The 27,718-nt window shown below is 44.3% G+C and overlaps 1 protein-coding gene across 1 annotated transcript in view; it reads right to left on the minus strand.

Moving 5' to 3' along the window:
* GCN1 (GCN1 activator of EIF2AK4) overlaps positions 1-27,718 on the minus strand; it is a gene marked incomplete in the record, with an annotated part of 2,100,248 nt that overhangs the window by 1,739,466 nt on the left and 333,064 nt on the right. Inside the window, 2 exon segments of the mRNA XM_044068902.1 lie at positions 2,274-2,398; positions 23,484-23,673. Coding sequence (XP_043924837.1) covers positions 2,274-2,398; positions 23,484-23,673 — 315 coding nt within the window.

Below are 27,718 nucleotides of genomic sequence, written 5' to 3' on the forward strand. Positions count from 1 at the left end.
TGTTAGGTTCAAAGTTAACTGTAGCTGCTTTAAGCAGAAATAAGTTCCCAGACCTTGAACTTTTCTCCTAAAAGAATGTTAAAGGTGGTACCGCAGTTGAATACTTAAGAGTGGTGTTAGGTACAAGTTAACTGTAGCTGTTTGCAGACAGTTCAGACCCGGACTGCACTTTTCCTAAAAGAATGTTAAAGGTGGTACCGCAGTTGAATACTTAAGAGTGGTGTTAGGTACAAGTTAACTGTAGCTGTTTACAAAGATAGTTCCAGACCCGACTGCGCTTTTCCTAAAAAAGAATGTTAAAGGTGTTGAATACTTAAGAGTGGTTGGTGTACCCGCAGTTGAATACTTAAGAGTGGTGTTAGGTACAAGTTAACTGTAGCTGTTTGCAGACAGTTCAGACCCGGACTGCGCTTTTCCTAAAAGAATGTTAAAGGTGGTACCGCAGTTGAATACTTAAGAGTGGTGTTAGGTCTAGAAAAGAAGAGCAGAGAGAGGAGTAAGCACTTTTGAGACAGTAAATATATATTATAAAGATTATAAAAAATACACTGAGCAAATAGCTACCGCATGGAGAACAATGTCACTGAACCAACTACTTAGTATATGCAGATACTGAGCCAATTGGAAGAACATTAGAAAACAAAAACCCAGACAGTTATGCAGCCACAGATAAAAATATAGTGAGCAGCAATCTGTCGTGGTTCTCCAATGTGATTCTATCCACCAGTAACAGCACAAATATATATAAATAATTTAGACACTAGTATGAGCTGTCTACACACAACACAATTACATGAATAACATTAGTGAACAAGGTGCAGCTATGCAAATAGACCATACATATTACACTAGAAACAACTTGGTGCATACAAAATGCATGCCATAGTAACATCCAATAATAAAGCATAAATTATATTATATGTCCAACACAATTCAACATAAACATATACAGTTATAAAATGTCTAATACAATTCAACATAAATAGGCATTTACAGAAAACATCTACATAGTGGAGGTATAACTTTATAGTGGGAGGAACTAAGCTCTCTCTACAGGAATTCTTCCTCTAGTACCAACAGCGAACATAAACCTCTTCTTAAAAAAGAAAACTTCAGACCTTTGATACAACCCCCCCAGGGCCAATGTGACTGTGCCCATTTCTGGACATTAAAAATCTGCAGTTTATGACACTGCTCTACTGTGTGCCAAAATTCAGTGGAACTCAGCATGCTGCAACAAAAAGTAAAGTTCCCACTACAGCACAACAGATGGTAATGACACCAGGTGCCCATTTTACCTTTTATTCAAGTGGATATTAAAAGTTCCACAGGATCTACTCTGAAAAAGTGCAAAAGGATGAAATCCACTGCATCAACAATACTTTAAAATTGCAAATAAAGGAGTTCTTCCTCTCCACCTCTCTGGTGCCCTTACACTGTCCAATATGCTAAAACTATAAATAAAGGAGCTCTTCCCGACAACCTCTCTGGTGCCCTTACACTAACCAATGTGTTAAAACTGCAAATAAAGGAGCTTTTCGACCCTCCACGTCTCTAGTGCCCTTACATTGACCAATGCATTAAAACTGTAAATAAAGGAGCTCTTCCCATCCACCTCTCTTGTGCCCTTACCCTGACTAATGCATTAAAACTATAAATATAGAATCATAGGAAGTTACTAGGCCATTGGCTCCAAAACCCTTATAAGCCTAGCGAAGAGTTCAGCCCATGTTTAGACAAATCAGCATCTGATGCCCCTGTCCAGCAGGTGGAATTCCAGGGATGTATTTTCTGCTTCCCATTCAGTTATCCAGGTTGCGCTTAAAAAGGGGCAAAGAGATACTCTGCTTGACGTGGAGAGGGAGTCTATTCCACAGATGGGGGAGTCTCTGGGGCACAAATCTATCCTGCCAACAAGTCCTATTGATGTCACAGATGAGGTTGAGGCCACAAATGTGGGTTACTCGAATGGAGCTTGACTTGCAGATATGCAGCAGTCCCATCAAGGTAGGGTCCGAGATCGCCTTGTATGCCAGACAGAGGTCACCTCTCTCTGGCATACAAGTCGAGCTCTTTCCGTCCACCTCTCTGGTGCCCTTACACCAACCAATGCTTTAAAGGTGTACATAAAGACGATCTTCCTCCTCCACGTCTCTGGTGCCTTTACACTGACCAATGTGTTAAAACAGTAAATAAAGGAGATTTTCCCATCCACCTGTCTGGTGCCCTTACACTAATAAAACATTTTTGTCTGAAGTACTGGACCTTCTTACCTCATTCAGAGATGATCTGGCAGTGACTTGTGGTAGAATTTCATCCAAATGTTTTTTAATGAACTCTGCTGGGCTCAATTTCATCTGGGACAGAACTGATGGCCATAAATCAGGCTGTGCAGCTTCTGAAAGAGAAAATGTTAATTCAAAATATATCCAATACCAAATCAAACAAAGCACACGAGATACACCACAGAAAGCCAGACCAAACGTACAAATAGATGGCAAGATAAATCGCCACACTGGGTGTCATGGGCAACAATTAAAGCTATAAATTGCCATGGTGACAGATCACAGTCGGTCTTTCTTTAACCTGTAGAACTCTATTGCATACTCTAGGATTGTTTGGCACTTGGAACATCCTCACACAACTGCTTCATTCTCACACTTCAATGCAGCTGCGGCTCTTTTCCCAGCTCTCCGGTTCTTTTTTGAGAACCTGTTAAGAGTACCCTTGCAGATAATATACAAGATGAAAATTTATGAATAAAAAAGAGGTGCTAGTCAGTGCCTACCACAGAATAATCAGAATGTCATAAGTTTGGAAGGTTTGGATGACCACCCTGGGCCCTGGCATGGAGAAAGTGTTATCAAATGTGGACTTAATTCTTACAGATACAGCATTATTATACATCATAACTTTTGTATCTAATAAGTGAGACATCCTCAGCAACCTGCAGGATACAGTCCACCGCCATCCCTCCTAGTGGTATAGACTACACAAATATTCATTTTACCACCATGACCCCAAAGAGAAACATCTCTTGGGAGTAATATACAGAAGTTATGTTCTTACCATAACATTCCATCTGTGTTGTCGATCCTCATTCATTCGTGACAGTTGGGTTTTGGTTCCGTCCTTGGAACAAACTCAGCCGTTTAACAAGCTTGTGCCACCCAGAAAACTCTAGAGCTAAGGTTACCCATAATGCCTCTCTTCCCTTCTGTTCAGATCGAGTTTGCCCATAGAAACAAAAAGTGGAAGGTCTGTCTGAGCAACTGCCCTAGCAGTGAACCAGGACTAGTTCCGAACTACCAGGAACCTCTGGAGGGGATTGGAGGGTGGGATGTCATGAATGAATTAAGTTTGAAAACACAGATGGAACGTTATGTTAAGAACATAACTTCTTTATCTGATATAGTCAATCTTCATTCATTCGTGACGGTTGGAACAGAGTCCCTAGCTACTTTATATCCTGGGGGGGGGCCCTATGGAAGGATATTCCTGAACACCATGGAGCCAAAGGATGCTCTTCCCCTGGAGACCATATCCAATTTGTAATGAGTGATAAAGGTATCAGGGATAGCCCACGTAGCTGCTGCGCAGTCATCATCCATGGAGGCTCTAGAATGAAAGGCCACTAAAGTGGAAACTGACCTAGAAGAGTGAGCTTTGACTTTAGTTGGTAAACTCATTTTACGCCAGGGTTCGTGCACTAAAGCGGAGCTCGCATGGAGGCTGGATTTCTAAGTGCAGCACTCCTAAACAGTACACGCAGGAAAGATGCCCATCAGAATCTGGCATCTTCTTGCCACATTTGTCATATTGCTTAAAACCTGTTGTACCTTTCTTTTCAGCCATTATCAATAATTACCAAAGCAATTACACACACACACACACAACAATGAGAAAAAAAATGGAGAAAGTGGAAGATTTTTTTTTTTTTTAAGCATACCAACAATGGTAGCACAAGAAATACCCAAAGGGTAAAAAGAAAAGGGAAGGGATACCAACAATGGTATCTGAGAGTTACCAAACGTAAGAGGGAAGGGAGGGACCTATCCCAACTACAGTACAAAGAAAATACTAAAAGGTAAAGAGATAAATGAAAACACTCAGACACGTAAGTCAACCAGATACATGTTCATAGGTAGGTACTTGGCTATCGGCCCTGGGGCCTATATAAGCCTAGCCAAACATGTACCCTGGCTTTCAACATCCAAGAAAATGATTCTCCTTTGCCCCTGTCGAGCAGAGCCACAGAGGTGATCCCCGGGGTGAATTTCCCATTTCCCATCCAATCATCAAGATTTTTCTTGAAGAGTGCTAATGAGGAGCTCTGTTTGACATAGATAGGTAATCTGTTCCAGAGTATGGGAAGTCTCTGGGACAGGAATCGATCTCTCCAGCATGTTCTGTTTATTGTGATGACAAGGTTTAGGTCCCTAGAGCGTGTAGCTCGGAGGGATTGGGATTTCTTTAAGTGGAGCATGTCCAACAGCTCTGGGTTTGACATAGCTTTGTATGTTAGGCAGAGATTGCCTCTGAGTAGGCAATATGCGACGGAGTAAAGCTGGAGTTTTCTGAGATGGTCTGCGTAAGGCATCTGTTTGAGGCCAGTAATCCTCTTTGTGAGGTATTTCTGTAGCTTTTCCAGTTGTTGTAGATGTCTTGTGAGGTACATACCAAAAGGGGCAATGTACTCTATAATGGGTCTAATGAGTGATGAGTAGAGGGGAACAATGACCTCTTTTTTTATGGATGAGAAACTTTTTGTAATGAGGTGTGCCACATAGAAGGATTTTCTGACTACTGTGGCAATATGATTATCAAAGGAGAGACTACTGTCCACCTGTGTCCCAATGTCTCTTCACACTTTCGGCGTTAAGTAGACTACCAGCTATGTGGTAGTTCATGGGTACAGAGTTTTTACCAAAGGGGATGACACTACACTTTTTGGCAGTGAGCGTCAGGCCATGGCTTTGACACCAGGCATCTGTCTCAGTGAGGCCCTTTTGTAGTATGTCCACATCGTTAGGAGTTTCGATTATGACTCCTAGCTTGCAGTCATCTGCAAACTTTGTTAGCCAAAGATCTTGTATGTTAGCCTGTACTTCATAGATGTAGATATCAAACAGGAGAGGAACCAGGACTGAACCCTGTGGTACTCCACTTGTCACTGGTCTGAAGTCAGATTTGGAGTCTGCTACTTTCAAAGGGTGGGTTCTGTACCTGAGCCAGTTGGCAACCCATCTAGTGACATAAGGATTTATACCTAGTTTAGTGAGATTATCTACAATTCCAGAGTGGGGGATGGTGTTGAAAGCCTTGGCGAGATCTAGATAGGCTGTGTGAACCCACCTTACCCTCATCTATGGCTTTGGTGACTGCTTCAAAGAAGTCAATCAGGTTTAGGAAACAAGATTTGCCTTTTATAAATCCGAACTGGGTAGGGTTCAGAGTTTGGAGATCACCAATGTCTTTGTTTACAAATCCCATGATGATGCGTTCCATGGCATTGCAGACCAAGCTCATCAGGCTAATGGGCGGTAGTTCCCGGGGTACGTTGTGGCTCCTCCTTTGTGGAGTGGGATAACCGTCGCAGTGCGCCATTCAGTGGGTACAAAGCCTGAGGTGAGGCCATGACTGAACATGGTACTTGGGTAGGGTGCCAGTTCATTCTCTAGTTCATATAGAACGCAGCCTGGGATAGAGTCAGGTCCCATGGATGCTGTGTTCTTGGCTTTGGGGAGTTTTTTTTTTTTTTTTTTTTTACCTGTGCAGCCGTGGATTACAGGAACTTTGCATTCTTCCAGTATAGAGATGGGCCCTTTAGGGGGTAAGAGTGGGCTAAAGTTAGCACTGAACCTATTTGCCAGGATGTTGGCTATATCAGTTGGTTCTGTATATTTAGTGCCATTGTGCTGTAACTCGGAGCAGATCTGAGTGCTGCCATTGAGATTCTTGACATAGCTATAGAATGCTTTGTGGTTGTCTTTAGAGTCAGTGGCAATTTTGTTTTCATAACTAGCTTTGGAGAACTTTATGAGGGATCTCAGCTTCTTACTGAGGTTGACCAGGGAGTTCATCCAGTCATGGGATTTTACTCTTTTTGCAACAGTTTCTTTCTTCTGTTGTAGAGTTTGTTTATGGCAGAGAACCACCAGATTGGCTTCCTTTTTTGGAGGATAGCATCTTGGTTCTATTAGGGATAGCATGAACCATGCACTTGTGTAAGTGCTTATAAAGTGAATTTGTGGAGCATTCAGCAGTCGTACCTCTATTGTCCATCTGCATGGGTGTCATGAAGTTTGCCACTTCTGTCTTAAGGAGCGTGAAGTTGGCTTTGGAGAAATTTTTTACTGTGGTTTCCCTAACTGGGGGTGGGGGTGGGGGATGTGGATGTCTAGGGTGATTAGCTTGTGGTCAGATCTGACCGAGGAATTGACCTCTGGTGTGGAACACCAGTTGCCCATGTTGGTAATGACCAGGTCTAGGATATTGCTGCCCCTGGTGGAGGTGTGAATAAGTTGATCCAAGCCGTTGGAATTTATGAATTCCAGAAAATGTTGAGCAAAAGAGTTGGTACACAAGTAGTTTTCCCTGTTAACGGTGGGGTAGTTGAAATCGCCCATTATTAGGGTGTTGGGTTGTACCCTAATACTTTCCAGTGTATCAAGAAATGAGGAGAGGGAATCCAGGGGTATGGTGGGGGGTCTGTAGCAAGCTACAATTTGGATTGCGGTCTTGCCCAGAGTTAGTTGCACTTGGATAATCTCGGATGCATTATGCTGTGCAACTAGCTTGGAGGTGTGGATATCCTTAATGAATATGGACACGCCTCCACCTTTAGTGCTTCGTTCCGGGTTAGGTGGCCGAAAGGTGTGGTATGAATTATAGCCTGGTAATGCAGGGGTGCTCTCTGGAGCTTTGAACCAGGTCTCTGTCACTGCACAGATGTCGATGTTCTCCATTTTAAGGAGCGCTTCGAGGAGTGCATTTTGACGTTTAGACTTCTAGCATTGAGTAGCATTACCCGCATATTTTGCTTGCTTGTACCTGTTATGGTGAATTTGTCATTTGAACCTTGCCTAAAAAGGCACTATAGGGGTAGCAAGAGCCTTAGCCAGTATCCGGAATCCCAAGGGCGACAGGTGCAGGCCATCTCTGGCAAAGCATCGTGGTCTGTCGATCATGTCGTCCCAGGCAGACAAATACTGGATCCCCTTAGAATGACATCAGAACCTTAGCCAATTGTTGAAGTCAATCATTTTGTCCTTGTACTGTGGTATCATTCTAGGTGATGGCAGGAAGCTACTCAGGGCTAGGGTCATACCTGCCTGGGCTACAAGATCGGAGAGTTCCTCCATGTCTCTTTTCATGTAGTCCAGGGAGGTACGTCTCAGGTCATTCACACCAACATGGACAATGACAGCGTCATATTTGTACTTGTTGTGGAGTGACCTGAGTGTGTGCGTTATGTTGTGGATTCTGGCACCTGACAGGCAGCTGACAGTAACTTTCTCCTTGTTTAGCCTGGTGAGTGGAACATCAGTGCGCCTGATTATAGAGTCACCTATGACTAGAATGCTGGGTACGTTGTTATGCCTTATGGGCTGTGGTTGAGTGGCACACTGAGTTTGTGGGCTATGTGCCATTTGGGTTGTGTTGGGGGGGTGGGGTGGAGTTTGCTTGCATTTCTGCTTTGGAGGTCCCTGATGCTTGGGCAGGTTTTTGAGAGCCTCCAGAATGTAGATGTGTGTTTTGTGTTTCTATGTGTGTGTTTTGGTGGTGTAGGTTTTGAGGGACTATGTGATGAGTGTGGTGTGGTGCAAGTGTTTACCTTCTCCTCTTGATTGTCTAGTTCAGTCTTGGGTGAAGAGAGCTTTGCTTCCAGTTTGGCTATGTAAGTGCATCTCTCACAGGTTGTAGTGTTGGGTGGTAGGAGGAGAGGGTTGTCTGTGTACATGAGGCAATTGCTGCATTGCCCCAAGATGCCCAGATTCATCAGGTAGACAGGAGAACTCACCGTGACTAAAGAATATCAAGGGGCTAAAAAGGAGGATAAAATTGTCAAGAAAAACTAAGAATCAGAAACACTTAGCTTGAGAGCACGACCTGACATGTCTTGAAGGTCTAAGAGGCAAACAAGATCTGAAGGTAAGTGAAGAGAGGCACTATGGGTAACCTCAGCTCGAGTTTTCTGGGTGGCACGAGCTTGCTACAACGGTAAAGTCGGTTCAGAGGACAGAACCGAAACCAAACTGTCACGAATGAATGAAGATTGACATCAGACTGAAATTTTAATGTTGACAAAGGTACCAAAATTATATTCGACAGATATTGCACAAATTACCTACTGAAGCACTTCTGAGGAAAGCAAGTTATCTTTACGTACCGTTCTCATATGGTACTCTGCAGGATCTGAAGAGCAAGTTATCTTTATGTACTGTCCATATATGGTACTCTGCAGGAGCTGGAGAGAGCATGTTATCTTTACGTACCGTCCTCATATGGTACTCTGCAGGATCTGAAGAAAGCAAGTTATCTAACTACCGTCCTCATATGGTACTCTGCAGGATCTGAAGAAAGCAAGTCATCTTTACGTACCGCCCTCATATGGTACTCTGCAGGAATTACTGGAAGGTCACAGACTGCTGAAATGTATCATCTGACACAATCTAAGATCCATATGTTCAGGCTCATTTTTAAAACTTGCATATCTTTACTTTCTGATGCAACACACAAATTGCTGATAAAGTTTCCTAACATCTTTAGTTCTTAAAGAACCAAGCACCCTGCTGACTTCCATGTAATACAAAATGTAACATCTCTCTTGTTACGGTAATTTAGAAGGAACACCTCTAAATTAAACTACTTGCTCTAGACCGGATTAAGAGTCACATTGCCCTTTTCATAAGATTAAAAAAAGGAGCTCAACTGAAAGGGCATTTAACTCAAATATTCTTCCTGTTTATGCCAAAGCTACTAAAATATAGTTTTCTAAACCAAAGGATAAAAAGCAGACACAGACAATCCATTCAGTAAAAACTTAAACAAAAATTCAGCCAAGGCAGAGCTTTCCCTCTGTGACAACTTAAGCCTTCTGTAATGGAGGCCCAGGGGATACATGCAAATGACTCTTTAAGGACAATCAAGTGTTTCAGCTACATGTTTTCTGAATGTCAGTGACTTTTTTGACTTTTAAAGTCTTTATGGTTACATTCAGGCCAATAAAGCCAAACCCATAAGCTGTGGGCATTCATGTTTCAACTTTTTTACTGACCTTATCAGCACAGCACAAGTAACCACAAAGACTTAAAAAGTAAAAAATAGTCATGGACATTCAGAGGTCATGTAGCTGAAACACTGATGGTCTTTAAGGGGTCATTTGCAAATTCCATGGGCCTCCACTACAGCAGGTTTAAGTAATCACAAAATGAAAAGGTCTGGCATGGCTGCGTTTTTCTTGAAGTTTTTACTGAATGGTTTGCCCATGTGTCTGTTTTACCTTCTGGTTTGGATGTTAGTTGGGATATTTTGAAGGCAAATTAATCTTTATGAATATCAGTTTGGTTTAAAGATCCTATATATCTACAGTACAGCCAAACTATCCACTTATGCTGTGCTGAAGAGGTCAATAAAAAGGCCAAAATATGCATGTTCACATCTAGTGGGGTTTGGCCACTATTGCAATGACAGTTGCAGGACCTTCTAGAGCAAGAAGGACAACATGAATTGTTGTTGATCACGGGTGACCTGAAAGCACATACTGGACAGACAAAACAGGATACAAGGACTGTTTGGGTCCACATGGGTGGGTCAACAGGAATAAAGGAGAGGCCATACTGACTTACGTTGCTGAGATCCAATATTGGTCTGAGGTCCTCTGTCATTTTTGGAACTAAACAGAACCTAGAAACAACTCCAGATCCAGGATGTTACGGTTTTCCAGGCTAAAAGATATGAGGCTAAGCATCCCCCGACTGCTAAAGGGTACGAGGCTAAGCATCCCCCGACTGCTAAAGGGTACGAGGCTAAGCATCCCCCGACTGCTAAAGGGTACGAGGCTAAGCATCCCCCCGACTGCTAAAGTGCGAGGCTAAGCATCCCCGACTGCTAAAGTGCAGGCTAAGCATCCCCGACTGCTAAAGTGCGAGGCTAAGCATCCCCGACTGCTAAAGTGCGAGGCTAAGCATCCCCGACTGCTAAGTGCGAGGCTAAGCATCCCCGACTGCTAAAGTGCGAGGCTAAGCATCCCCGACTGCTAAAGTGCGAGGCTAAGCATCCCCGACTGCTAAAGGGTACGAGGCTAAGCATCCCCGACTGCTAAAGTGCGAGGCTAAGCATCCCCGACTGCTAAAGTGCGAGGCTAAGCATCCCCGACTGCTAAAGTGCAGGCTAAGCATCCCCGACTGCTAAAGTGCGAGGCTAAGCATCCCCGACTGCTAAAGTGCAGGCTAAGCATCCCCGACTGCTAAAGGGTACGAGGCTAAGCATCCCCGACTGCTAAAGGGTGAGGCTAAGCATCCCCGACTGCTAAAGGGTACGAGGCTAAGCGTCCCCGACTGCTAAAGTGCAGGCTAAGCATCCCCGACTGCTAAAGGGCACGAGGAGCATCCCCGACTGCTAAAGGTGCGAGGCTAAGCATCCCCGACTGCTAAAGTGCGAGGCTAAGCATCCCCGACTGCTAAAGGCACGAGGCTAAGCATCCCCCGACTGCTAAAGGGTACGAGGCTAAGCATCCCCCGACTGCTAAAGGGTACGAGGCTAAGCATCCCCCGACTGCTAAAGGGTACGAGGCTAAGCATCCCCCGACTGCTAAAGGGTACGAGGCTAAATATCCCCCGACTGCTAAAGGGTACGAGGCTAAACATCCCCTGACTGCCTCCATAGTGCAACAGTCAGTCAGGCATTCAGGGAAGCAGATGACGTTTCTCAGTGAAGGGCCCATGGAAACCTTGAATCTGACGTCCTCTTCTCCCTCTGGAGTGGCATCCATTCAAACTGTATAAGGCTCTGGAATGGGTTCTGCCACACCAGGTTCTTTCCAAGTCTTCTGAGCAAAAAGATCTATTAAGCAGTCAAGAGGTGGAACCACCTTGGAAGTCCATCCTGTGCTTCATCAATTCCAGAATGTCCCCAAAGGAGATGTTCTTTGGGGAGGGGATCTTGGGGATCCTTCGCCATCATCTAAGTCTGTGTCTTCAGTGATGGACTCCAGAGAGGTGTCTAAATGTTTCCTTTTGCATGTCATTTTCCCCCAAGACATGCCTCAGTGGCTGCCGATGGAGGCACGTCTTGAGGTGGATGCTGAGCTTAAATACTGAGCTGCCTCTAAGGTAACTGGGTCAGTTTTTCCTTGTTGTCTTGAATGAGAGGAAAGAGGCACAGGGTCAACTGGGAGTTGGGGTGGTACAAACTTGGTGCTTGCACCATTCTCCTTGGTCTGGCCAACATCTTTTCCACAGCCTCAAAAATGACTCAAATTAATGGAGCACAGGAGAAACTACGCTTGTTAGCAGACTCAATAGGCTTCCCAAATCCAAAAGAGGTTGGTTCTGAGGAGGACCTCAGAGCAGAGCTGTCTAGTACTGAAGCTCTGAGGGAAAGAAGGTCTCCAAAAGTAGACTTCACCATCGGTGCTCAGACCCTGACTATCTGGCTCCAGGACTCTTCTCAACAAAAAAAAAAATCGATGTCAGAAGAATAACTGAAGATGTTGAAGCTGAAGTCCTCAGGGCTGTTGGATTTGATACCAGTGCAGCGGAAGGGTTCTGACCCATAATCACCAGCTCCAAGAAAGGAAACCATGTTGGAAAAAGGATGGACAGTGCCTAAGGGCCTGTCCCTGGGCCTCTCCATGGATGGAGCAAGGACCAAAACTTGAATCCATGCCCTCAGGAATTCCCTAATCATACGGTCAATATTAAACTCATTAAGACGTCTGGTAGATCTACCATACCCCCAAAAAAGCTACAGACACTGTTCTCAAGGGGAGCTTTTGCTGAATTATAGGTGAATGAAGCCTGTTGCTGACTGGCCCCAGAGAAGAGGTAAGTTTCAGGGAGGGAGTTGGGATCTAAGGTGCAAATGGATATGACTCCCTTGAAAGCTTAAGTGCTGGACTGGTACAGCTTTTGGAGACCTTCTCTCTGATGTTTTTACCCTCACTTCTAGTCTCTTCTCATCTTCTCTCTCTTTGTGTTTTTCTTTAGGCTTTCTCTCTCTCTCTCTCTCTCTTTTCTTAGCCACAGTAGAGAAGTAGAAAGTGTTTTGGACACTGTCCAAGTGGAAAGTAAGTTTTTGAGAATAAGTTTCTCCCTTCTTCCCTAAAGTGCTCTGGTACCAAAAGCAGCACAATTGCTGTACCTACCCTGTAGATGAGGGGGAGCTAGACAGTAAACACAGAGGGAATGGGGATCTTGGGGGTTAACTTGTGTCCACAGGCTGAACACTTCTTGAAACCAGAGGCCTTGTCAGACATTACAATAATACTAAAACAAAAAAGAATTACAACACATCTCAGATGGTGTAGTGGTAAACTGCTCTGACTAAAGTGTACAGGGTCCCAGGTTCAAGACTTGGCAGGGCTGATTATGGCCCTCTTCAAGAGAAATATTGATGAGTGGATGGAAATAGAAAATTCACCCCGGGGATCACTCCAGTGGCTCTACTCAACAGAGGCACTGGGAACTAAGTTCGGGTGGCACAATGCCAGGGTAATCCTATGGTCTAGGCTTGTAAAGGCTCCAGGGCCATTAGCCTAACATACACCTGTGAACCTTACTCTCTGCACTATAGTTATGTTATAGAAAGAGGCACACTGGAAAAAAAGCACATTATATCAAGAATTATTGCAAATTATTTCTACTATCTAAAGTACATGTGTGTGTGTGCATATATAAACACAAACATGTATGTTTATGTATGCGTGCCTACTTGTTTGCGCACACGCACACACTACTAGAAAGCTCTAACACAGCACACTTAATAAACTTAGGAAAAATGACTAACTTTTAAAACTCCACTCTATACTAATCCGCACACTAATCAAAAACTAACAACTATCCATTAACAATTATAGAAAAGGGAGGAGTAAATACTTTATCCAAAACAGCTTTCACTTATTGTTAATGCGTTGGAGCTCTCACAGAGCACTGTCTGGTTGAACAGGCATCAAGTGAGATCGGAGGTAAATCAGCTAGGAGGAGGAAATTGTAGGTGGGGAGGAGTCAGACTTCTCAGATCCAATACTCTGGTACAAGGGTCCGAGGATTGGATCTGACTGGATCCAACAACCTACAGAAAAATAGACATCTGATCCAGTGTTGTCTTAGGCAGTATTGGGCAATGAAATCATGCTTGGCCTGCCCATCCTGACCTGTAGCAGTACCCTGGGAATCAGAGGTAAAGGTGGAAAAGCATACAGAAATGGAATAGTCCATTTGAACCAGAATGCATCTGTTTTCTATGACTCTGCCTGCTAGGTTCTGGAGCAGAACCTCTGAAGTTGTCCGTTTGGGTGGGAGGCAAAAAGATCTATTAAGGGAATTCCCCACTGTAAGGTTAAGTCCAGGAAAGCTTCCATCTTCAGCATCCATTCACTGTGGTCCAGAAGACCCTGCTTAATGAGTCTGCCAGGCTATTTTTCTGTCCCAGAATGTAGAATTCTATAAGCGTGAGTTCCAGGTCTTGTGCCAACAGCCAAATATTAACAGCAAGACTGCACAAGAGGTAGGAAAGGGTCCCTCTTGTTTATGTACCACATGACTGTAATGTTTCCTATGCAAATTTGGAAAACTCCTGGTGTTAGACCTTTGTTGAAAGGCTTTCATGGCTAGGTAGACAGCAAAGAACCCTTTTTGGTCAATATGTAGCTTCCCCTGATCTGGGGTAGAGATGCCTTGCATCTTCATAGGTTCATAGGTAGGTACTAGGCTATCGGCCCTAGGGCCCATACAAGCCTAGCCAAAAAATGTACCCTGGCTTTCGCCATCCAAGAAAATTATTTTCCTGTGCCCCTGTCGAGCAGAGCCACAGAAATGATCCCCAGGGTGGATTTCCCATTTCCCATCCAATCAAGATTTTTCTTGAAGAGTGCTAATGAGGAGCTCTGTTTGACATAGATAGGTAGACTGTTCCAGAGTATGGTAAGTCTCTGGGACAGGAATCTATCCCTCCAGCATGTTCCGTTTATTGTGGTGACAAAATTTAGTCCCTAGAGCGTGTAGCTCGGAGGGATTGGGATTTCTTTAAGTGGAGCATGTCCAACAGCTCTGGGTCTGACAGCTTTGTATGTCAGGCAGAAATTGCCCCTGAGTCGGCAATATGCGATGGAGTAAAGCTGTAGTTTTTTGAGACTGTCTGCATAGGGCATCTGTTTGAGGCCAGTAATCCTCTTTGTGAGGTATTTCTGTGGTCTTTCCAGTTGTTGTAGATGTCTTGTGAGGTACATACCAAAAGGGGCGTTGTACTCTATAATGGGTCTAATGAGTGATGAGTAGAGGGGAACAATGACCTCTTTTTTTCTGGATGAGAATCCTTTTGTGATGAGATGAGCCACGTAGAAGGATTTCCTGACCACTGTGGCGATGTGATTATCAAAGGAGACACTATTGTCCACCTGTGTCCCAAGGTCTCATCACATTTTCGGCATTAAGTAGACTACCAGCTATGTGGTAGCTCATGGGTACAGAGTTTTTACCAAAGGGGATGACGATACACATTTTGGCATTGAGCTTCAGGCTATGGCTTTGACACCAGGTATCTGTCTCAGTGAGGCCCCTTTTGTAGTTTGTCCACATCGCTGGGAGTTTCGATTATGGCTCCTAGTTTGCAGTCATCTGCAAACTTTGTTAGCCAAAGACCGTCTGTGTTGGCCTGCACTTCAGAGAAGTAGATACCAAACAGGAGAGGACCCAGGACTGAACGCTGCAGTACTCCATTAGTCACTGGTCTGATGTCGGATTTGGAATCCGCTACTTTCACAGTGTGGATTCTGTCCGTGGGCCAGTTGGCAACCCATCTTGTGACATACGGATTTATACCTAGTTTAGTGAGCTTATCTATAATTCCAGAGTGGGGGATGATGTCGAAAGCCTTGGTGAGATCTAGATAAGCTGTGAGAACCATTTTACCCTCATCTATGGCTTTGGTGACTGCTTCAAAGAAGTCAATCAGGTTTAGGAGACATGATCTGCCTTTTACAAATCCAAACTGGGTAGGGTCCAGAGTTTGGAGATTACCAATGTCTTTATTTATGAGTTCCATGATGATACGTTCCATGGCCTTGCAGACCAGGCTCGTCAGGCTAATGGGGCGGTAGTTCCCAGGGTCTGTCGTGGCATCCCCTTTGTGGAGTGGGATAACCGTCGCAGTGCGCCATTCAGTGGGTACAAAGCCTGAGGTGAGGCTATGATTGAACATGGTACTTGGGTAGGGTGCCAGTTCATTCTGTAGTTTGTGTAGAACTCAGCCTGGGATATTGTCAGGTCCCATGGATGCTGTGTTCTTGGCTTTGGAGAGTGTGTTTTTTACCTGTGCAGCCGTGATTATAGGAACTTTCCATTCTTCCGGTATAGAGATGGGCTCTCTAGGGGGTGAGAGGGGGGTAAAGTTAGCACTGAACCTATCTGCTAGGATGTTGGCAATATCCGTTGGTTCTGTATATTTAGTGCCATTGTGCTGTAACTCAGAGCAGATCTGAATGTTCCCATTTAGATTCTTGACATAGCTATAGAATGCTTTGTGGTTGTCTTTAGAATCCGTGGCGATTTTGTTTTCGTAACTAGCTTTGGAGGATTTTATGAGGGATTTCAGCTTCTTACTGAGGTTGCCCTGGCCCCCCAGGCTATGTCTGAGCTGTCTGTAGTGATGACCAGGCCCCCCAGGCTATGTCTGAGCTGTCTGTAGTGATGACCAGGCCCCCCCAGGCTATGTCTGAGCTGTCTGTAGTGTGACCCCAGCCCCCTCTGAGCTGTCTGTAGTGATGACCAGGCCCCACCCAGGCCCCTGAGCTATGTCTGAGCTGTCTGTAGGCCCAGACAGGCTCCCCCCCCTCTGTGGCTGAGCTGGCCCCAGGTGATGACCAGGCCCCCAGCCAGGGCCCTGTGCCCCAGGCTATGTCTGAGCTGTCTGTAGTGATGACCAGGCCCCCCCAGGCTATGTCTGAGCTGTCTGTAGTGACAGCCTTATGTGGCTCTGACAGAGAAAAGCCTGCATGTGGATTCAGTAGAACTTTTGCCACAATAGCAGCTCCTTTTTAGGCATGGAAGGAGATGCTGCAGTATTTCTAGAGGCCCAGAATGCTGTTCCCAGGATTTTTGTAGGAACCATTGCAGTTTTCTCATGTGTACTTTTGCAAGGTGAATCATAAGTATTCAAGAAGCCATGTACCCCAAGATCCTGAGAAACTCCGTAGCAAAGATTTTTTGCTTTGGCAACAAACTGATCAACGCAGTTTGTAAGGAAAGATTTTTCCTGTGGAAGGAAGGCTTTTTGTTGCACTGAACCTGTGAGGGATCCAACAGAGTATCTTTGTCTGTAGAAGAGTTTGAAACTTGCACAGGTTTGGGGTGGGATCTACCTTCTGGAAGCTATCTACTGTGCCTACTAAAGCATTTAAAGTCTGTTCTGTGGATTTTCCCTAGATGAGTTGGCCAAGTAAGGGTAAATGTGAACTCCTAGAGTTCAGCAGTGGGATATCAATTGAGCTAAGCACTTGATAAAAACTCCTGAAGCAGCAGACAGACAAAACGGTAAAGCACAGAACTGGAAGTGCAAGCCTGCTGCTATAAAGTGCAGATGCTCTCTGTGGTAGTGTGCAATAGTGACATCAAGATAAGCATCCTTTAGGTCCAGAGTAACCATCTATGCATCCTGGATGATCATGGAAAATAACTTCTGTTAGGCTAACAATTTCAGTTTTGGAACATAAAGGAATCTGTTTAGTCTAGACATGCCCAAGATAGGCCACACGGTGCCTTCTTTTCTTGGGACTAGAAAAATCCTTGAATAAAAACCTTTTCCTTGCTGACCTGCAGGGACATGTTGAATAGATCCTTGCTGTAGCAGGTCTAAAAGAATAGGTAGTAGAGTTTCTCCTGCTCTTTTGGTGGTTTTGGTATGCCTAGGTAAGGGGGTGTTTCTATGCAATGAATTGAGTATCCCCTTTCTATGATTTGTAGGGCCCGCCGGTCCTTGATTATAGTTTGCCATTCTTGTAGGAAGGATGAGAGTCTTCCTGACCAGGGGTGGGGTGGGAGGGGTCACGGGCTGAAAAAAGTCGCATTTAATTTGCGCTGGGTGGGCTCTTTGGAGCTCTCTAGTCTGTTTGTTCAGGTTGCCACCTTCTGAAATCTAATAAATCCAAAAGACGTCTCGCACCAGATGCAAGCAAGCGTTTTATTTTAAACAGCAAATGAAATCTTGTAAGCGCTTTCATCCCAAGTTGAATACGTTAGAGGAACTTCATAAGTTCCTGTAACGTATTCAACTTGGGATGAAAATGCTTACAAGCTTTCATTTGCCGTTTAAAATAAAACGTTTGCCTACATCTGGTGCGAGCCTTCTTTTGGATTTATTGGTGTTTTTACTCTTCTTGTGTTTGTGGAGTACCTTCTGAATTCTGCAGCTTTCTTAGTATGAGGAGGCCTCCTGACACCCTGCCTGGGGAGGGAAGGCCACAGCTTGGAAGGGTATTTACTATTATATCTCCGTGTAGGTGACAGGTAAAACTATTTAATTGTTTTAATTTTTCTTTGTTGTCCAGCTTTTCAAACACATTTTCAGCTGGGGGTCCAAACAGGAACTCTCTGTCTAGAGGAGAACCCAGTAGCTCTGTCTTGACCTGGTTTGAGTGTGTCCAAGTGCTGAGCCCTGCATGTCTGTGAATAACTGAGCCAGTAGCCCTGCCTTGGACTGGTCTGAGTGTGGTCAAGTCCTGAGCTCTGCATGTCTGCAATTGAATCAGCCAGTAGCCCTGCCTTGACCTTAAGAGTGGCAGAGTCCTAAACCATGCGTGTCTGCAAATGACTGAGCCAGTGGCAGCTGATCTACATGATGCATCTAGTGCATGATACCCAAGCTTTAGGGATGTCTGGTAACCTGTAAGGCTGCTCTAGCTCTGTCTTCTAAATTTCCTTAGACAAGGCTTTGTCAGTAACAGTCTCTGCCTTAGTAATAATTAGGTACTGAAAGGATTCCAAGTACTTCAGCATGTGGAGATGGCAGTGCTCTCATGGAAAGGATACCCGAGGTATATGTTTTCTTGCCAAAACTGAATAAGTCTTCTTCCCCTGTTATATTAGGCAGGGGAGGTCTAGCTGCACCCACTGACATCCCTTTAGTGAATTCAGTAGAAACTACTGAGAGATTTGCTTTAGGATTTTTGTAAAAACGTTTGTGAGTCAAGTACTCCATAAAACCAGTCAGGATTTCTGGGAGCAGGTGGTAAAGTATCTAGATTTAAAGAAATGTCTTCAAAAGTGTCAGGCACCACATGCACTGGGGGAACAGCTAGTGGTGTAGGTGAGAGTATATTTAGTAATTCCCTACAATGAGCCTGAGCTTGTGAGAGTTGTTTGCTTTCCCACTTGAAAGCCTCCTTCATTTTATGAAAGGTATCCCTAGGGAAGCCAAGAATAAATGGATGACCAGGTAGGCTGCCTTAATAAAGGTACGGTGGGATGTCGGTGAAGAAACTGGGCTACCGGTAAAGCCTTGAGAAAGGCTGTGCGTACCCGAGCGCTTGTGGTTGAAGGCTGAGTGAAGCCTTTAGAAAGGCTTTGTATACAGGTCGTAGTTCCGGCTGGTCAGGTCGCCTGCTGAGAGGAACCGCTAGTGTGACAGCTAGAAATCAAAGATGAAACACAGAAAAAATAGGCAAAACAATGTAAATGTGGCTCGGCTAAGGAGCTCTGCTCGCCGTGGTGGCAAAAAATCAACATAGTCGAAGTTCAGATTCTAGAAGGTCGTACTTTATTGAAGTAAAAAAGTACCAGAAGTACAATCACCATCGAAGCGTAGTTCCTTAATCTTTGACCCCAGTCTTGTATCTCAGAAAGATACAACACCGTATACCACAACCTCTGTGCCTGGACCTCTAACAGATTTACCAATGAAATGTTACCTTTCGTGCAACAGCCAGTTTTGATTTCACCAGTCTACCTCCAGCCCATGCGTCTGATACTTCCCCTGGCAAATTCGGACTCATTTGTTTTTGGTCAATGGTTCATCTATATATATGTTTTTGTCTTTCATGTTTTCTACAATGGTTCAGTATTACTTTTTCGTGTCTTTCTAGCTTTTCAGGTTACATATCAGTGCCTTTTTAAGATTTTTTTTTAATTAATAGTCCTCATTCAGTTCCATATCTTAATACATTAGTTTCTATTGATATCCATTATTTAAGAATTTTTCATTATTTTGTTTCTCTTTTTAGTTTCTGTATCTTATTTTTTGGATATCTAGCCTGGTTCTTATTTTTTGGTCTTATTTTTTGGTTTTCTAGCCTGTTTCTTATTTTATATACATGTTGTTGCTATTTCTCTAGTACGCTCGACTTTGCTTATTATGCTCTTTTAGGTCGTCCACCATCCTGACGAAGATTTCGAAAAGTGTAGCCTAAATGTATTTTACCAGCAAGGGTTGATTTTTTTCCAGCAAGACTATTTTTAGTTAACTACATTTTTTAGCTAATTTTAGCTAATCTCTGAACTTCACTATTGTAGGTTTAGAGTGATTCTACTAACCACGTATGAGCTGGCTCAGGGTATCCAACCTATCAGATTGTAAGGTATGATGTCAAGCTGGCGTGCCCAATCACAATAAAGGTTATTTCACCCACACTTGATTGGCTCTCACTGACACACCCCCAGGTACTCTTATAAAAGGAAATCCTCAGGATCACTCTTTCCATTAAGGAACTACGCTTCGATGGTGATTGTACTTCTGGTACTTTTTACTTCAATAAAGTACAACCTTCTAGAATCTGAACTTCGACTACGCTGATTTTTTGCCACCACGGCGAGCAGAGCTCCTTAGCAGAGCCACATTTACATTGTTTTGCCTGTTTTTTCTGTGTGTTTCATCTTTGATTTCTAGCTGTCACACTAGCGGTTCCTCTCAGCAGGCGACCTGACCAGCCAGAACTACGACCTGTATACAAAGCCTTTCTAAAGGCTTCACTCAGCCTTCAACCACAAGCGCTCGGGTACGCACAGCCTTTCTCAAGGCTTTACCGGTAGCCCAGTTTCTTCACCGACATCCCACCGTACCTTTATTAAGGCAGCCTACCTGGTCATCCATTTATTCTTGGCTTCCCTAGGGTATTTTATTCGTGGACATTTTTCCTACTCTGCATAGGAGCTTGAATACCCAGGTCCCACAGACAATCATTTTATTGATGAAAGGTATCCCTGAAAGAGGTCCTCTGGGGAAGAGGCAGATGAGAGGGTATCAGAGTCTGAGCTATTGGGTTAGAAGGTGTTCAGAGTAGGATAATTCCTCTTCATCTTCAGAATCTGAAGAGTGTGAATCTTCTTGAAAGGCCACCTACCTAGGCCTCTTGAATGGGGAAGTTTCATGGGTAGGGCTCGGAGTGAGGCTGGGTTCACTGGATTTCATGAGGGCCATGAACTTCAGGGAGATTTTCAAGAGGTCTTGAATTCTGGTCAGTTCAAAAGTGATAGACATGAAAGAAGAAACCTGGTGGCTCTTCTTGGTTAAAGCATCCGTTTTGTCAATGTAACCAGAGGACATGGTCAGTCTACTGAGATTTGGGTTTCCAAGGCTGAGGAAGATGAGGCATCTTACTTGGTACCTCAACACGAACTTCGGAAGTTGGGACCTGCAGAGCAACCTCAGACTTAACCAATGTTGATGTCGTGGAAGAACTGATCAGTTGGCCTGGAACCATGGTAGCCTCCTCCCAAAGGGTTATGCCAGTGGGTTCAGGCCTAGAAGTTGCCGAATCATGTGGCTGCTAAGGCACTTCACTCGAATCGTTGGCTGTTACCTTCAGCATTTTTTTCTTTGCACTTTTCCTCTTTGCTTTTTTTTCACAATAATGCTGGTGGAAGCTGGGGTTTGTGAAGACATGGAAGGAACCAAAACTAAGGAATCCAGATCAGTGTTTAGGTCTTCAGCCCTGTGTTCAAGGATCTTCTCTTAGAATTTATCATAGGACAATTAAAATTAGAAGATAGTGTCGGGCATGGCACTTCACAGATGCTTAATGCTGACTGTGGGTACAGCATGGATTAAGAAAAGAACATGAATATAGTCATGCCTTTAAAGAAGAGTGTGGGACAGAGCAAGTATATTTAGGGCAAGGTGGGACAGTGTTCCAGTCTGCACTGAGAACAACAGGCAGCAACATGGGGAAGAGTAAAACCAGAAGACAGAGACAGATTAGAAGGGAAAAAAAGGTTGGGGATAGAAAATGGAAGTATAAGAAGCTTTGTACAACAAACAGAAGGGAAAAACAAGGTGGTGGATAACACGGAGAGTAAGAAGTAGGAAGTCATGTGTCCAGGTTAGGCACACAATAGTAGTTGACTTGGGTGATCACTAAAAGGCAATATAATGCAAGTCTTGCACTGAAATGCAACATCAGATGCACATAACTCACTAATATCATGCAGATATTCAGTCTTGTTCTACTCAAATAAATGCCAACTCAAAGAATTATTCTGAAGCAGCTGTGGCTTCAGATCAGATTATCCAAACAAGTGGCTGCAATCAAGTAAACAAAGGGACAACGCAGTAAGCAGGGGACACATCAGATGAAGCAGGATGGCCAAGGGCCACAGCAGGGAGAGAGTGCAAGTTGCAAATAAAGTTGAATAAATCAGTACTAATCAGACGGTGAAGATGTGCATATGTGGTCCATAAGTGCAGGAAAATGTCTTGCAGTAAAAGCTACAACAATTAACAAATAGCCGCTGACAGTGTGAAAAATGACCTACGTGACCACAGAAGCAAAACTACTGAAAATCACAGGAAAGGAGCCTGAAGAGTTAAGAGAATTATTGAAAATGTCTTAAGCCAAAAACCTCCCCCTGCTGTTGGATGCTCAAAAAATGTTACGGAATTACTGGCTGAAATAGCCACAAAACAAAAATCTTTACAAAAGGTGTGAGACTTTAAAGCATGCCAATATAAATATTGTCAATACAGAAAAATATCTATTAGTGAAAAAAAAACATAGAAATAACTTAGACTAACATGTATTCTTACAAGAAGCTTCTACCCTCTTTTAGGTGGAAACCATTGTCAGTCATGCAATCCTTTCAACTAATAGCTCCAAAATGCACATGCCCCCCCCCCCAATCTCATCCCCAGATACTCTGCTTTCCCCCCACCTGCTAAGAACATGTTAGTTTAGTATCTACACCAAACTGTCCATGTTATCTACATTTTCCCCTGCCCTTACACCCTGGGTCATATATCTCTAACGTGTGAACACCATCGCACTTATCAGTTATACAACATTAAAATGGTTAATTAAAAACGTCTCTGCAACAAATAGCAGCCCCTCTGACAAAAGGGGCGAACCAATATTAATTGAAGACTCAAAATTCCTTGACCAAAACAGACAGCTCATTTGAAAATGTTCAATCACTGTTGAATTACAAATCATTCCCTATAAAAAAGTAATGCAACACTCAAGAGACATAACATGACCACATTTATGTCATTCTCTAGAAAAGCAAGAGTAGATGGGCAGCGTAATTCACTAACACAGCACATAGAGATGGATTATACATGGTTTGGTGGCAAATGGGTTACACTGCTCACTACAACAGCAACACTAGATGGAGTATGTACCATTTAACAGCAAAGCAGGGGGAACGGGGTTATACTATTCACCAGTACAGCAGGGGCAGCAGTCATATATAATTTATACCAAAGTGGTGGGAGCTCAGTTTTATCATTTACCAACAGAACAGCAAGGTTAGTTGGTTTATATACATATTGATCTACCTAAAGACCTCAAAAATCACGGCCAAGGCTCTTGAAATATACCTTTATATACATTATTCCACAGCACAAAAGAGGCAGCTGGGTTAATATATCACTCGGTACCAATGCAGTGGAAGTTAGCTTGCATACCATTCACTAGCAAAGGAAAGGTAGCAAGGTTACACACTTCAACATATGCCAGATGAGTTAACAACACTAACCCAACTAGAACAGCTGGGTTTTATACCACAAACAAGCCAAACAAGGGCAAGTGGGTCAAACTACTCAAAAGGATGGCATAGGAAATGAGAGCGGAGTGGCCTACTGGGCTAATACACTATGCCCTAGTTCGCAGGGTCCTGGATTCTAAAGTTTCAGTAAACATTAGAATAAGGTGTCACAGCAACTTCACACACCCATAAAACACTAGGTAAGCCAATGGTATTGCAGTGCAAATCATGCCCAGCAAAGCATAAATTGTTACAACAAAAGAAAACAGTGCATCGACCAAGCTTACTGACCAACAGAAGGGTGGTGGGCCACAATCAGCATTTCTTTGGCTAGATTCTCTGCTTCAGTGATTTCACTCTCCAGGCCTGGTATGTTTGTTATCACATACAGTGCTTCCGCCAGAATACGAGGATGCACATAGGATTTTCCCTGTTCAGATGGCTCACCAGATTCTGTGACCAAAACATCGGGTAGAAGTACCTTGGGGAAAAAAAGACAATGGGAATCAGAATGTAAACCAGGACTAAGACCAAAAACAATACAGGATAAGAAATGGAAGATTACGACTGACTGGATGACTTGAGGCAAAAAGTACAGTTGTGTACACTTACCATAAATGTGGATGCTCGAGTGTATTCACTGCTGCAGTCATCGCATTTGGGTTATCTGCCTGCAGGTAGCCCTCAGCTGGCCTGAAATACCAGAGTCTTTGGATTTCTGCATCGGATGCTGACGCTTCTTCCATGACGTCAGGTTGACAGTGAGTATAAAACATGCAGCCGACGCAATTACATCAGCTTTTCTTGCCCCAGATGTCAGGTGCCCCCACAATAGGAAGCAATTATATAGTATGGAACACCCCCAGCAAAAAGCAAATACACACGATATAAAATATGTCAAACAAGAAGGAAAGGTAGAGCCAAGAGAAGTCAGGGGCCTGGAGGGAGGGTAACCACGACTGCAACAGAGAATACATTCTAACATCTACATTTATGGTAAGTGTACACAACTGTACTATGTTCTTCATGTTTCACTGTTGCAGTCATCACATTTGGGTTGATTCCCAAAGCTAAGGAAGGGTGGAGGCAGTTAAAGAGCATTGGGGCTAGCAATTAGGCCCTGTAAGACTGTTGTGGCAAATCCAGCTCTGGATTTATAAAGACAGGCAGGTGGTAATGCTTGGTGAAAGTATGTACAGAGCTCCAGATAGCAGCTTCCAGGATGTCCCTGGTACGGACTCCTCTGAGAAATGCTGCAGAGGTAGATGTAGCCCTGATGGAATGTGATCGTATCCCCTTCTGGGGTAGGTTTTCCATGGTGCTTGCAGCAGAAATGGATGCAATGGGCTATCCATTTGGAAATAGTTTGCTTTGAAATGGCCTTCCCCTCTGCACCTGCAGCAAAAGCTAACTAACAGCTGGTCAGATTTTCTGAGAAGTTTAGTTCTGTCCTAATAGAATCTAAGCTGTCTGTGCACATCCAGAGAATGCAGTATCCTTTCCTCCTTATTTTGAGGATTAGGGAAAAAAGAAGGCAAATGAATGGACTGGTTTAGAGCCACACTAGACACCACCTTGGGCATAAAGGATGGATTTGTCCTGAGGGAAACCCTGTGTGCATGGAAGATAATGAAGGGCTCCACTGCCATGAGGGCCCGCACTTCAGACACTCTTCTTGCTGAAGAGATGGCTAGAAGTAAGGTGGTTTTCCAAGAAAGGAATTTCAACTCTGCTGTAGCAGCTGGTTTGAAGGGGGGGGGGTGAGGTTTTCCAATACAAAGTTAAGGTCCCAGGCTGGAGTGGGAGCTCTCTTGGGGGGTCTTATATTTTTGGCCCCTCTAAGGAATTGTTTTAGCAGGGGATGGGAGAAGGGGGATGGGCTCAGTATTATAATGCACTGAAATGGCAGAGGCATGAATCTTAACTGAAGAGAGACAGGCCCTTGTGGAGCACTTCTGTTAAATAATCTAGAATATGAGGTAAGCTGGGCACCACTGTGCCCATCTGCTGAGCCTGGCTCCAGGAACAGTATCTTTTCTACTTTTCTGAATATGATTTTCTAGTACTAGGCCTCCTTGCCTCAAGAATTACATCCAGCACCTGTTTACCTAGGGTTGCTAGAGGTGAGCTCAGGGAATTAGCCAGGCTGCAAGGGTCAGGGTTTGAAGCTGAGGGTGCAGAATCTGGCCTGCCTGCTGGGACAGCAGGGAAGAGGTCTGATGCAGGTGCCATGGTTGCAGCACTGTCAGACTGCACAAAAGGGGGTACCAGTGCTGGCGTGGCCAGTCTGGGGCAATCAGTATTGTCCTTGGCTTGTCCCGTTTGATCTTTAGTAGAACCTTCGAGAGGAGAGGCAGAGGGGGAAAGGCATACATTGAGAAGCTTTCCCAGGTAAAGGACAGGGCATCCACTTTCCAAGCTTGACTGTGGGGAGTTCTGGTGCAGTACTTGTTCAACTGGTAGTTCTGAGGGGAGGCAAACTGGTCTACCTTTGGTGTCCCCCATTTGTTGCTCAAGAGCTTGAATATTTTGGGTTCCAGTTTCCATTCATGTGGGTCCATGAGATTTCTGCTTAAGTCGTCTGCCAGTGAATTTAGTTTGCCTGGCAGGAATTGAGCTTGTAGGTTCACTTGGTAGCTCAAGGCTGTGTTCCACAGAGCCATGGCTAGTCTGCTGAGTGAGTAGGAATGGGCCCCCCCCCCCTGCTTGTTTATGTACCACATAACTGTGGTGTTGTCTGTCTTTACCAATAGTTGTCCTGGAAGAATAAGGTCTTTGAAGGCTGTCCGAGCATTCTGTACAGCTAACATTTCTTTTTATTGATATGCAGGTGCATCTGTTTTGGGTTCCATTTGCCCTGAATGCACTGCCCTGCCATGTGAGCCCCTCATGCATAGTGTGATGAGCCTGTTGTTAGGGTTTGGGCAGCAGGGGGTAGAGTGAAAGGGAGTCCCTTGTTGTGGTAGCAGGCCTCTGCCCACTAAAGGAACTCTGCCTGAGACAAGGAAGGATAGGAATCATTGTTTCCAGGTCCTGAGAATGTTGACACTATAGACTTTTTAGATACCATTGAAGTTTCCTCATATGCAGTCTTGCATACGGAATTAACAGAATGCAAGAGGCCATGAACCCCAGGGCTTGCAGGATTTTCCCTGCAGATAACTGGGTTGTTGTGGCCAGTACGTTGAAGTACGTTGTCAAATAAACTTGTATCTCCGGAGTGAGGAATACCATCTGGGAAGGTGTGTTCAAGCTTGCTCCCAGGAATACAATGTGTTGGCTGGGTACTAGGTGGCATTTCTCATCATTGATGGTGTACCCCACTGGGGTTAGAAGTCTCTTTACAAATGCCAGGTGTTGTAATAGCAAGTCCTGACTTTCTGCCTGAATCAGGCAATCGTCTAAGTATGGGTAAATCTGAATATTTTTCTGCCTGCTAAATGCAATGGCTGGAGCTAGGCACTTTGTGAATACCCTGGGCACAGTAGATAAGCCAAAGGGAAGTGCAGAGAACTGACAGTGCATGGAGCCCGCCCTGAAATGTAGGTATTGTCTGCTGGATTCCCTTATTGGGATGTGTAGGTAAGCTTCTTTTAAGTCTAGGGTTGCCAGCCAAGCATCATTGGCTAGCACTGGAAGAAGCTGTTGAAGAGTTAGAATTTTGAATTTTGGAACCACCAGAAAGGTGTTGAGAATAGACAGGTCCAGGAGAGGACGCGAGGAGTTTTTTTTCTGGGAACCAGGAACAGTCTTGAATAAAAACCTTGTCCCCTTTGTTCTGCTGGGACAGGTTGAATAGCCCTGATACTGAGGAGAGAGAGCACTTGTTTTTGGGCCTCTGCCCAAATGATTTGGGGGGAGGTCTGGTCATCCAGTTGGGGTTCAGAGTGAGTGGAAGTGAAATCTGTATCCTAGGGAAACTACGCTTAAAACCCACTGGTTCTGGGTAATGAGTTCCCAGTTGTTTGCATGCAGGGTGCGCTTTCCTCTTAAGGGAGCAAGTAGTTGGGCAGGGATTGGAAGAGTTAAGGATAAGTCATTGTGCCGTTTTTCCATAGGGGTGGCTTACTACTCCCTGCTTTGGAAATGGACACCCCCCACTGTTTAGATCTGTGCATAGCCTGAGACTGAAGTCTTGGTGGTCTGCTGCTCCTGGGTTTGGACTGAGAAGGGCTGGAAAAGACCAGTTCTTTGTAGGCCAATGCCAACTGAATCTAGGAGGCTGTACTTGTAAGAAAAATCTTTAACAGTTTGCATAGATTTAGCTTTTTCCTCCATCCTTTTGAGGACTTCTGCTTTGTTGCCGAAAAGGCGGCCTTGGTTTAAGGGAGCATCCAGTAATTTAGCTTTAACATAATCTGGCAAGTTTTGTTCCTTAAGCCAAGCATGCCTTCTAAAGTACAGACCCAGTGACAGCAACCCTGCAAGATGCTTCTAAAGCATCAAAACCACGTTGCAAAGTATGTTTACCAACTTGTTCAGCAGAATGCATTAAACTCTTGCAAATCTTTGTGTTCAGCACAGTC

This window comes from Protopterus annectens, chromosome 4.part0 (genome assembly GCF_019279795.1).
Source record: "Protopterus annectens isolate FY-2018-M chromosome 4.part0, PAN1.0, whole genome shotgun sequence".
Classification (NCBI taxonomy): Eukaryota; Metazoa; Chordata; order Ceratodontiformes; family Protopteridae; genus Protopterus; species Protopterus annectens.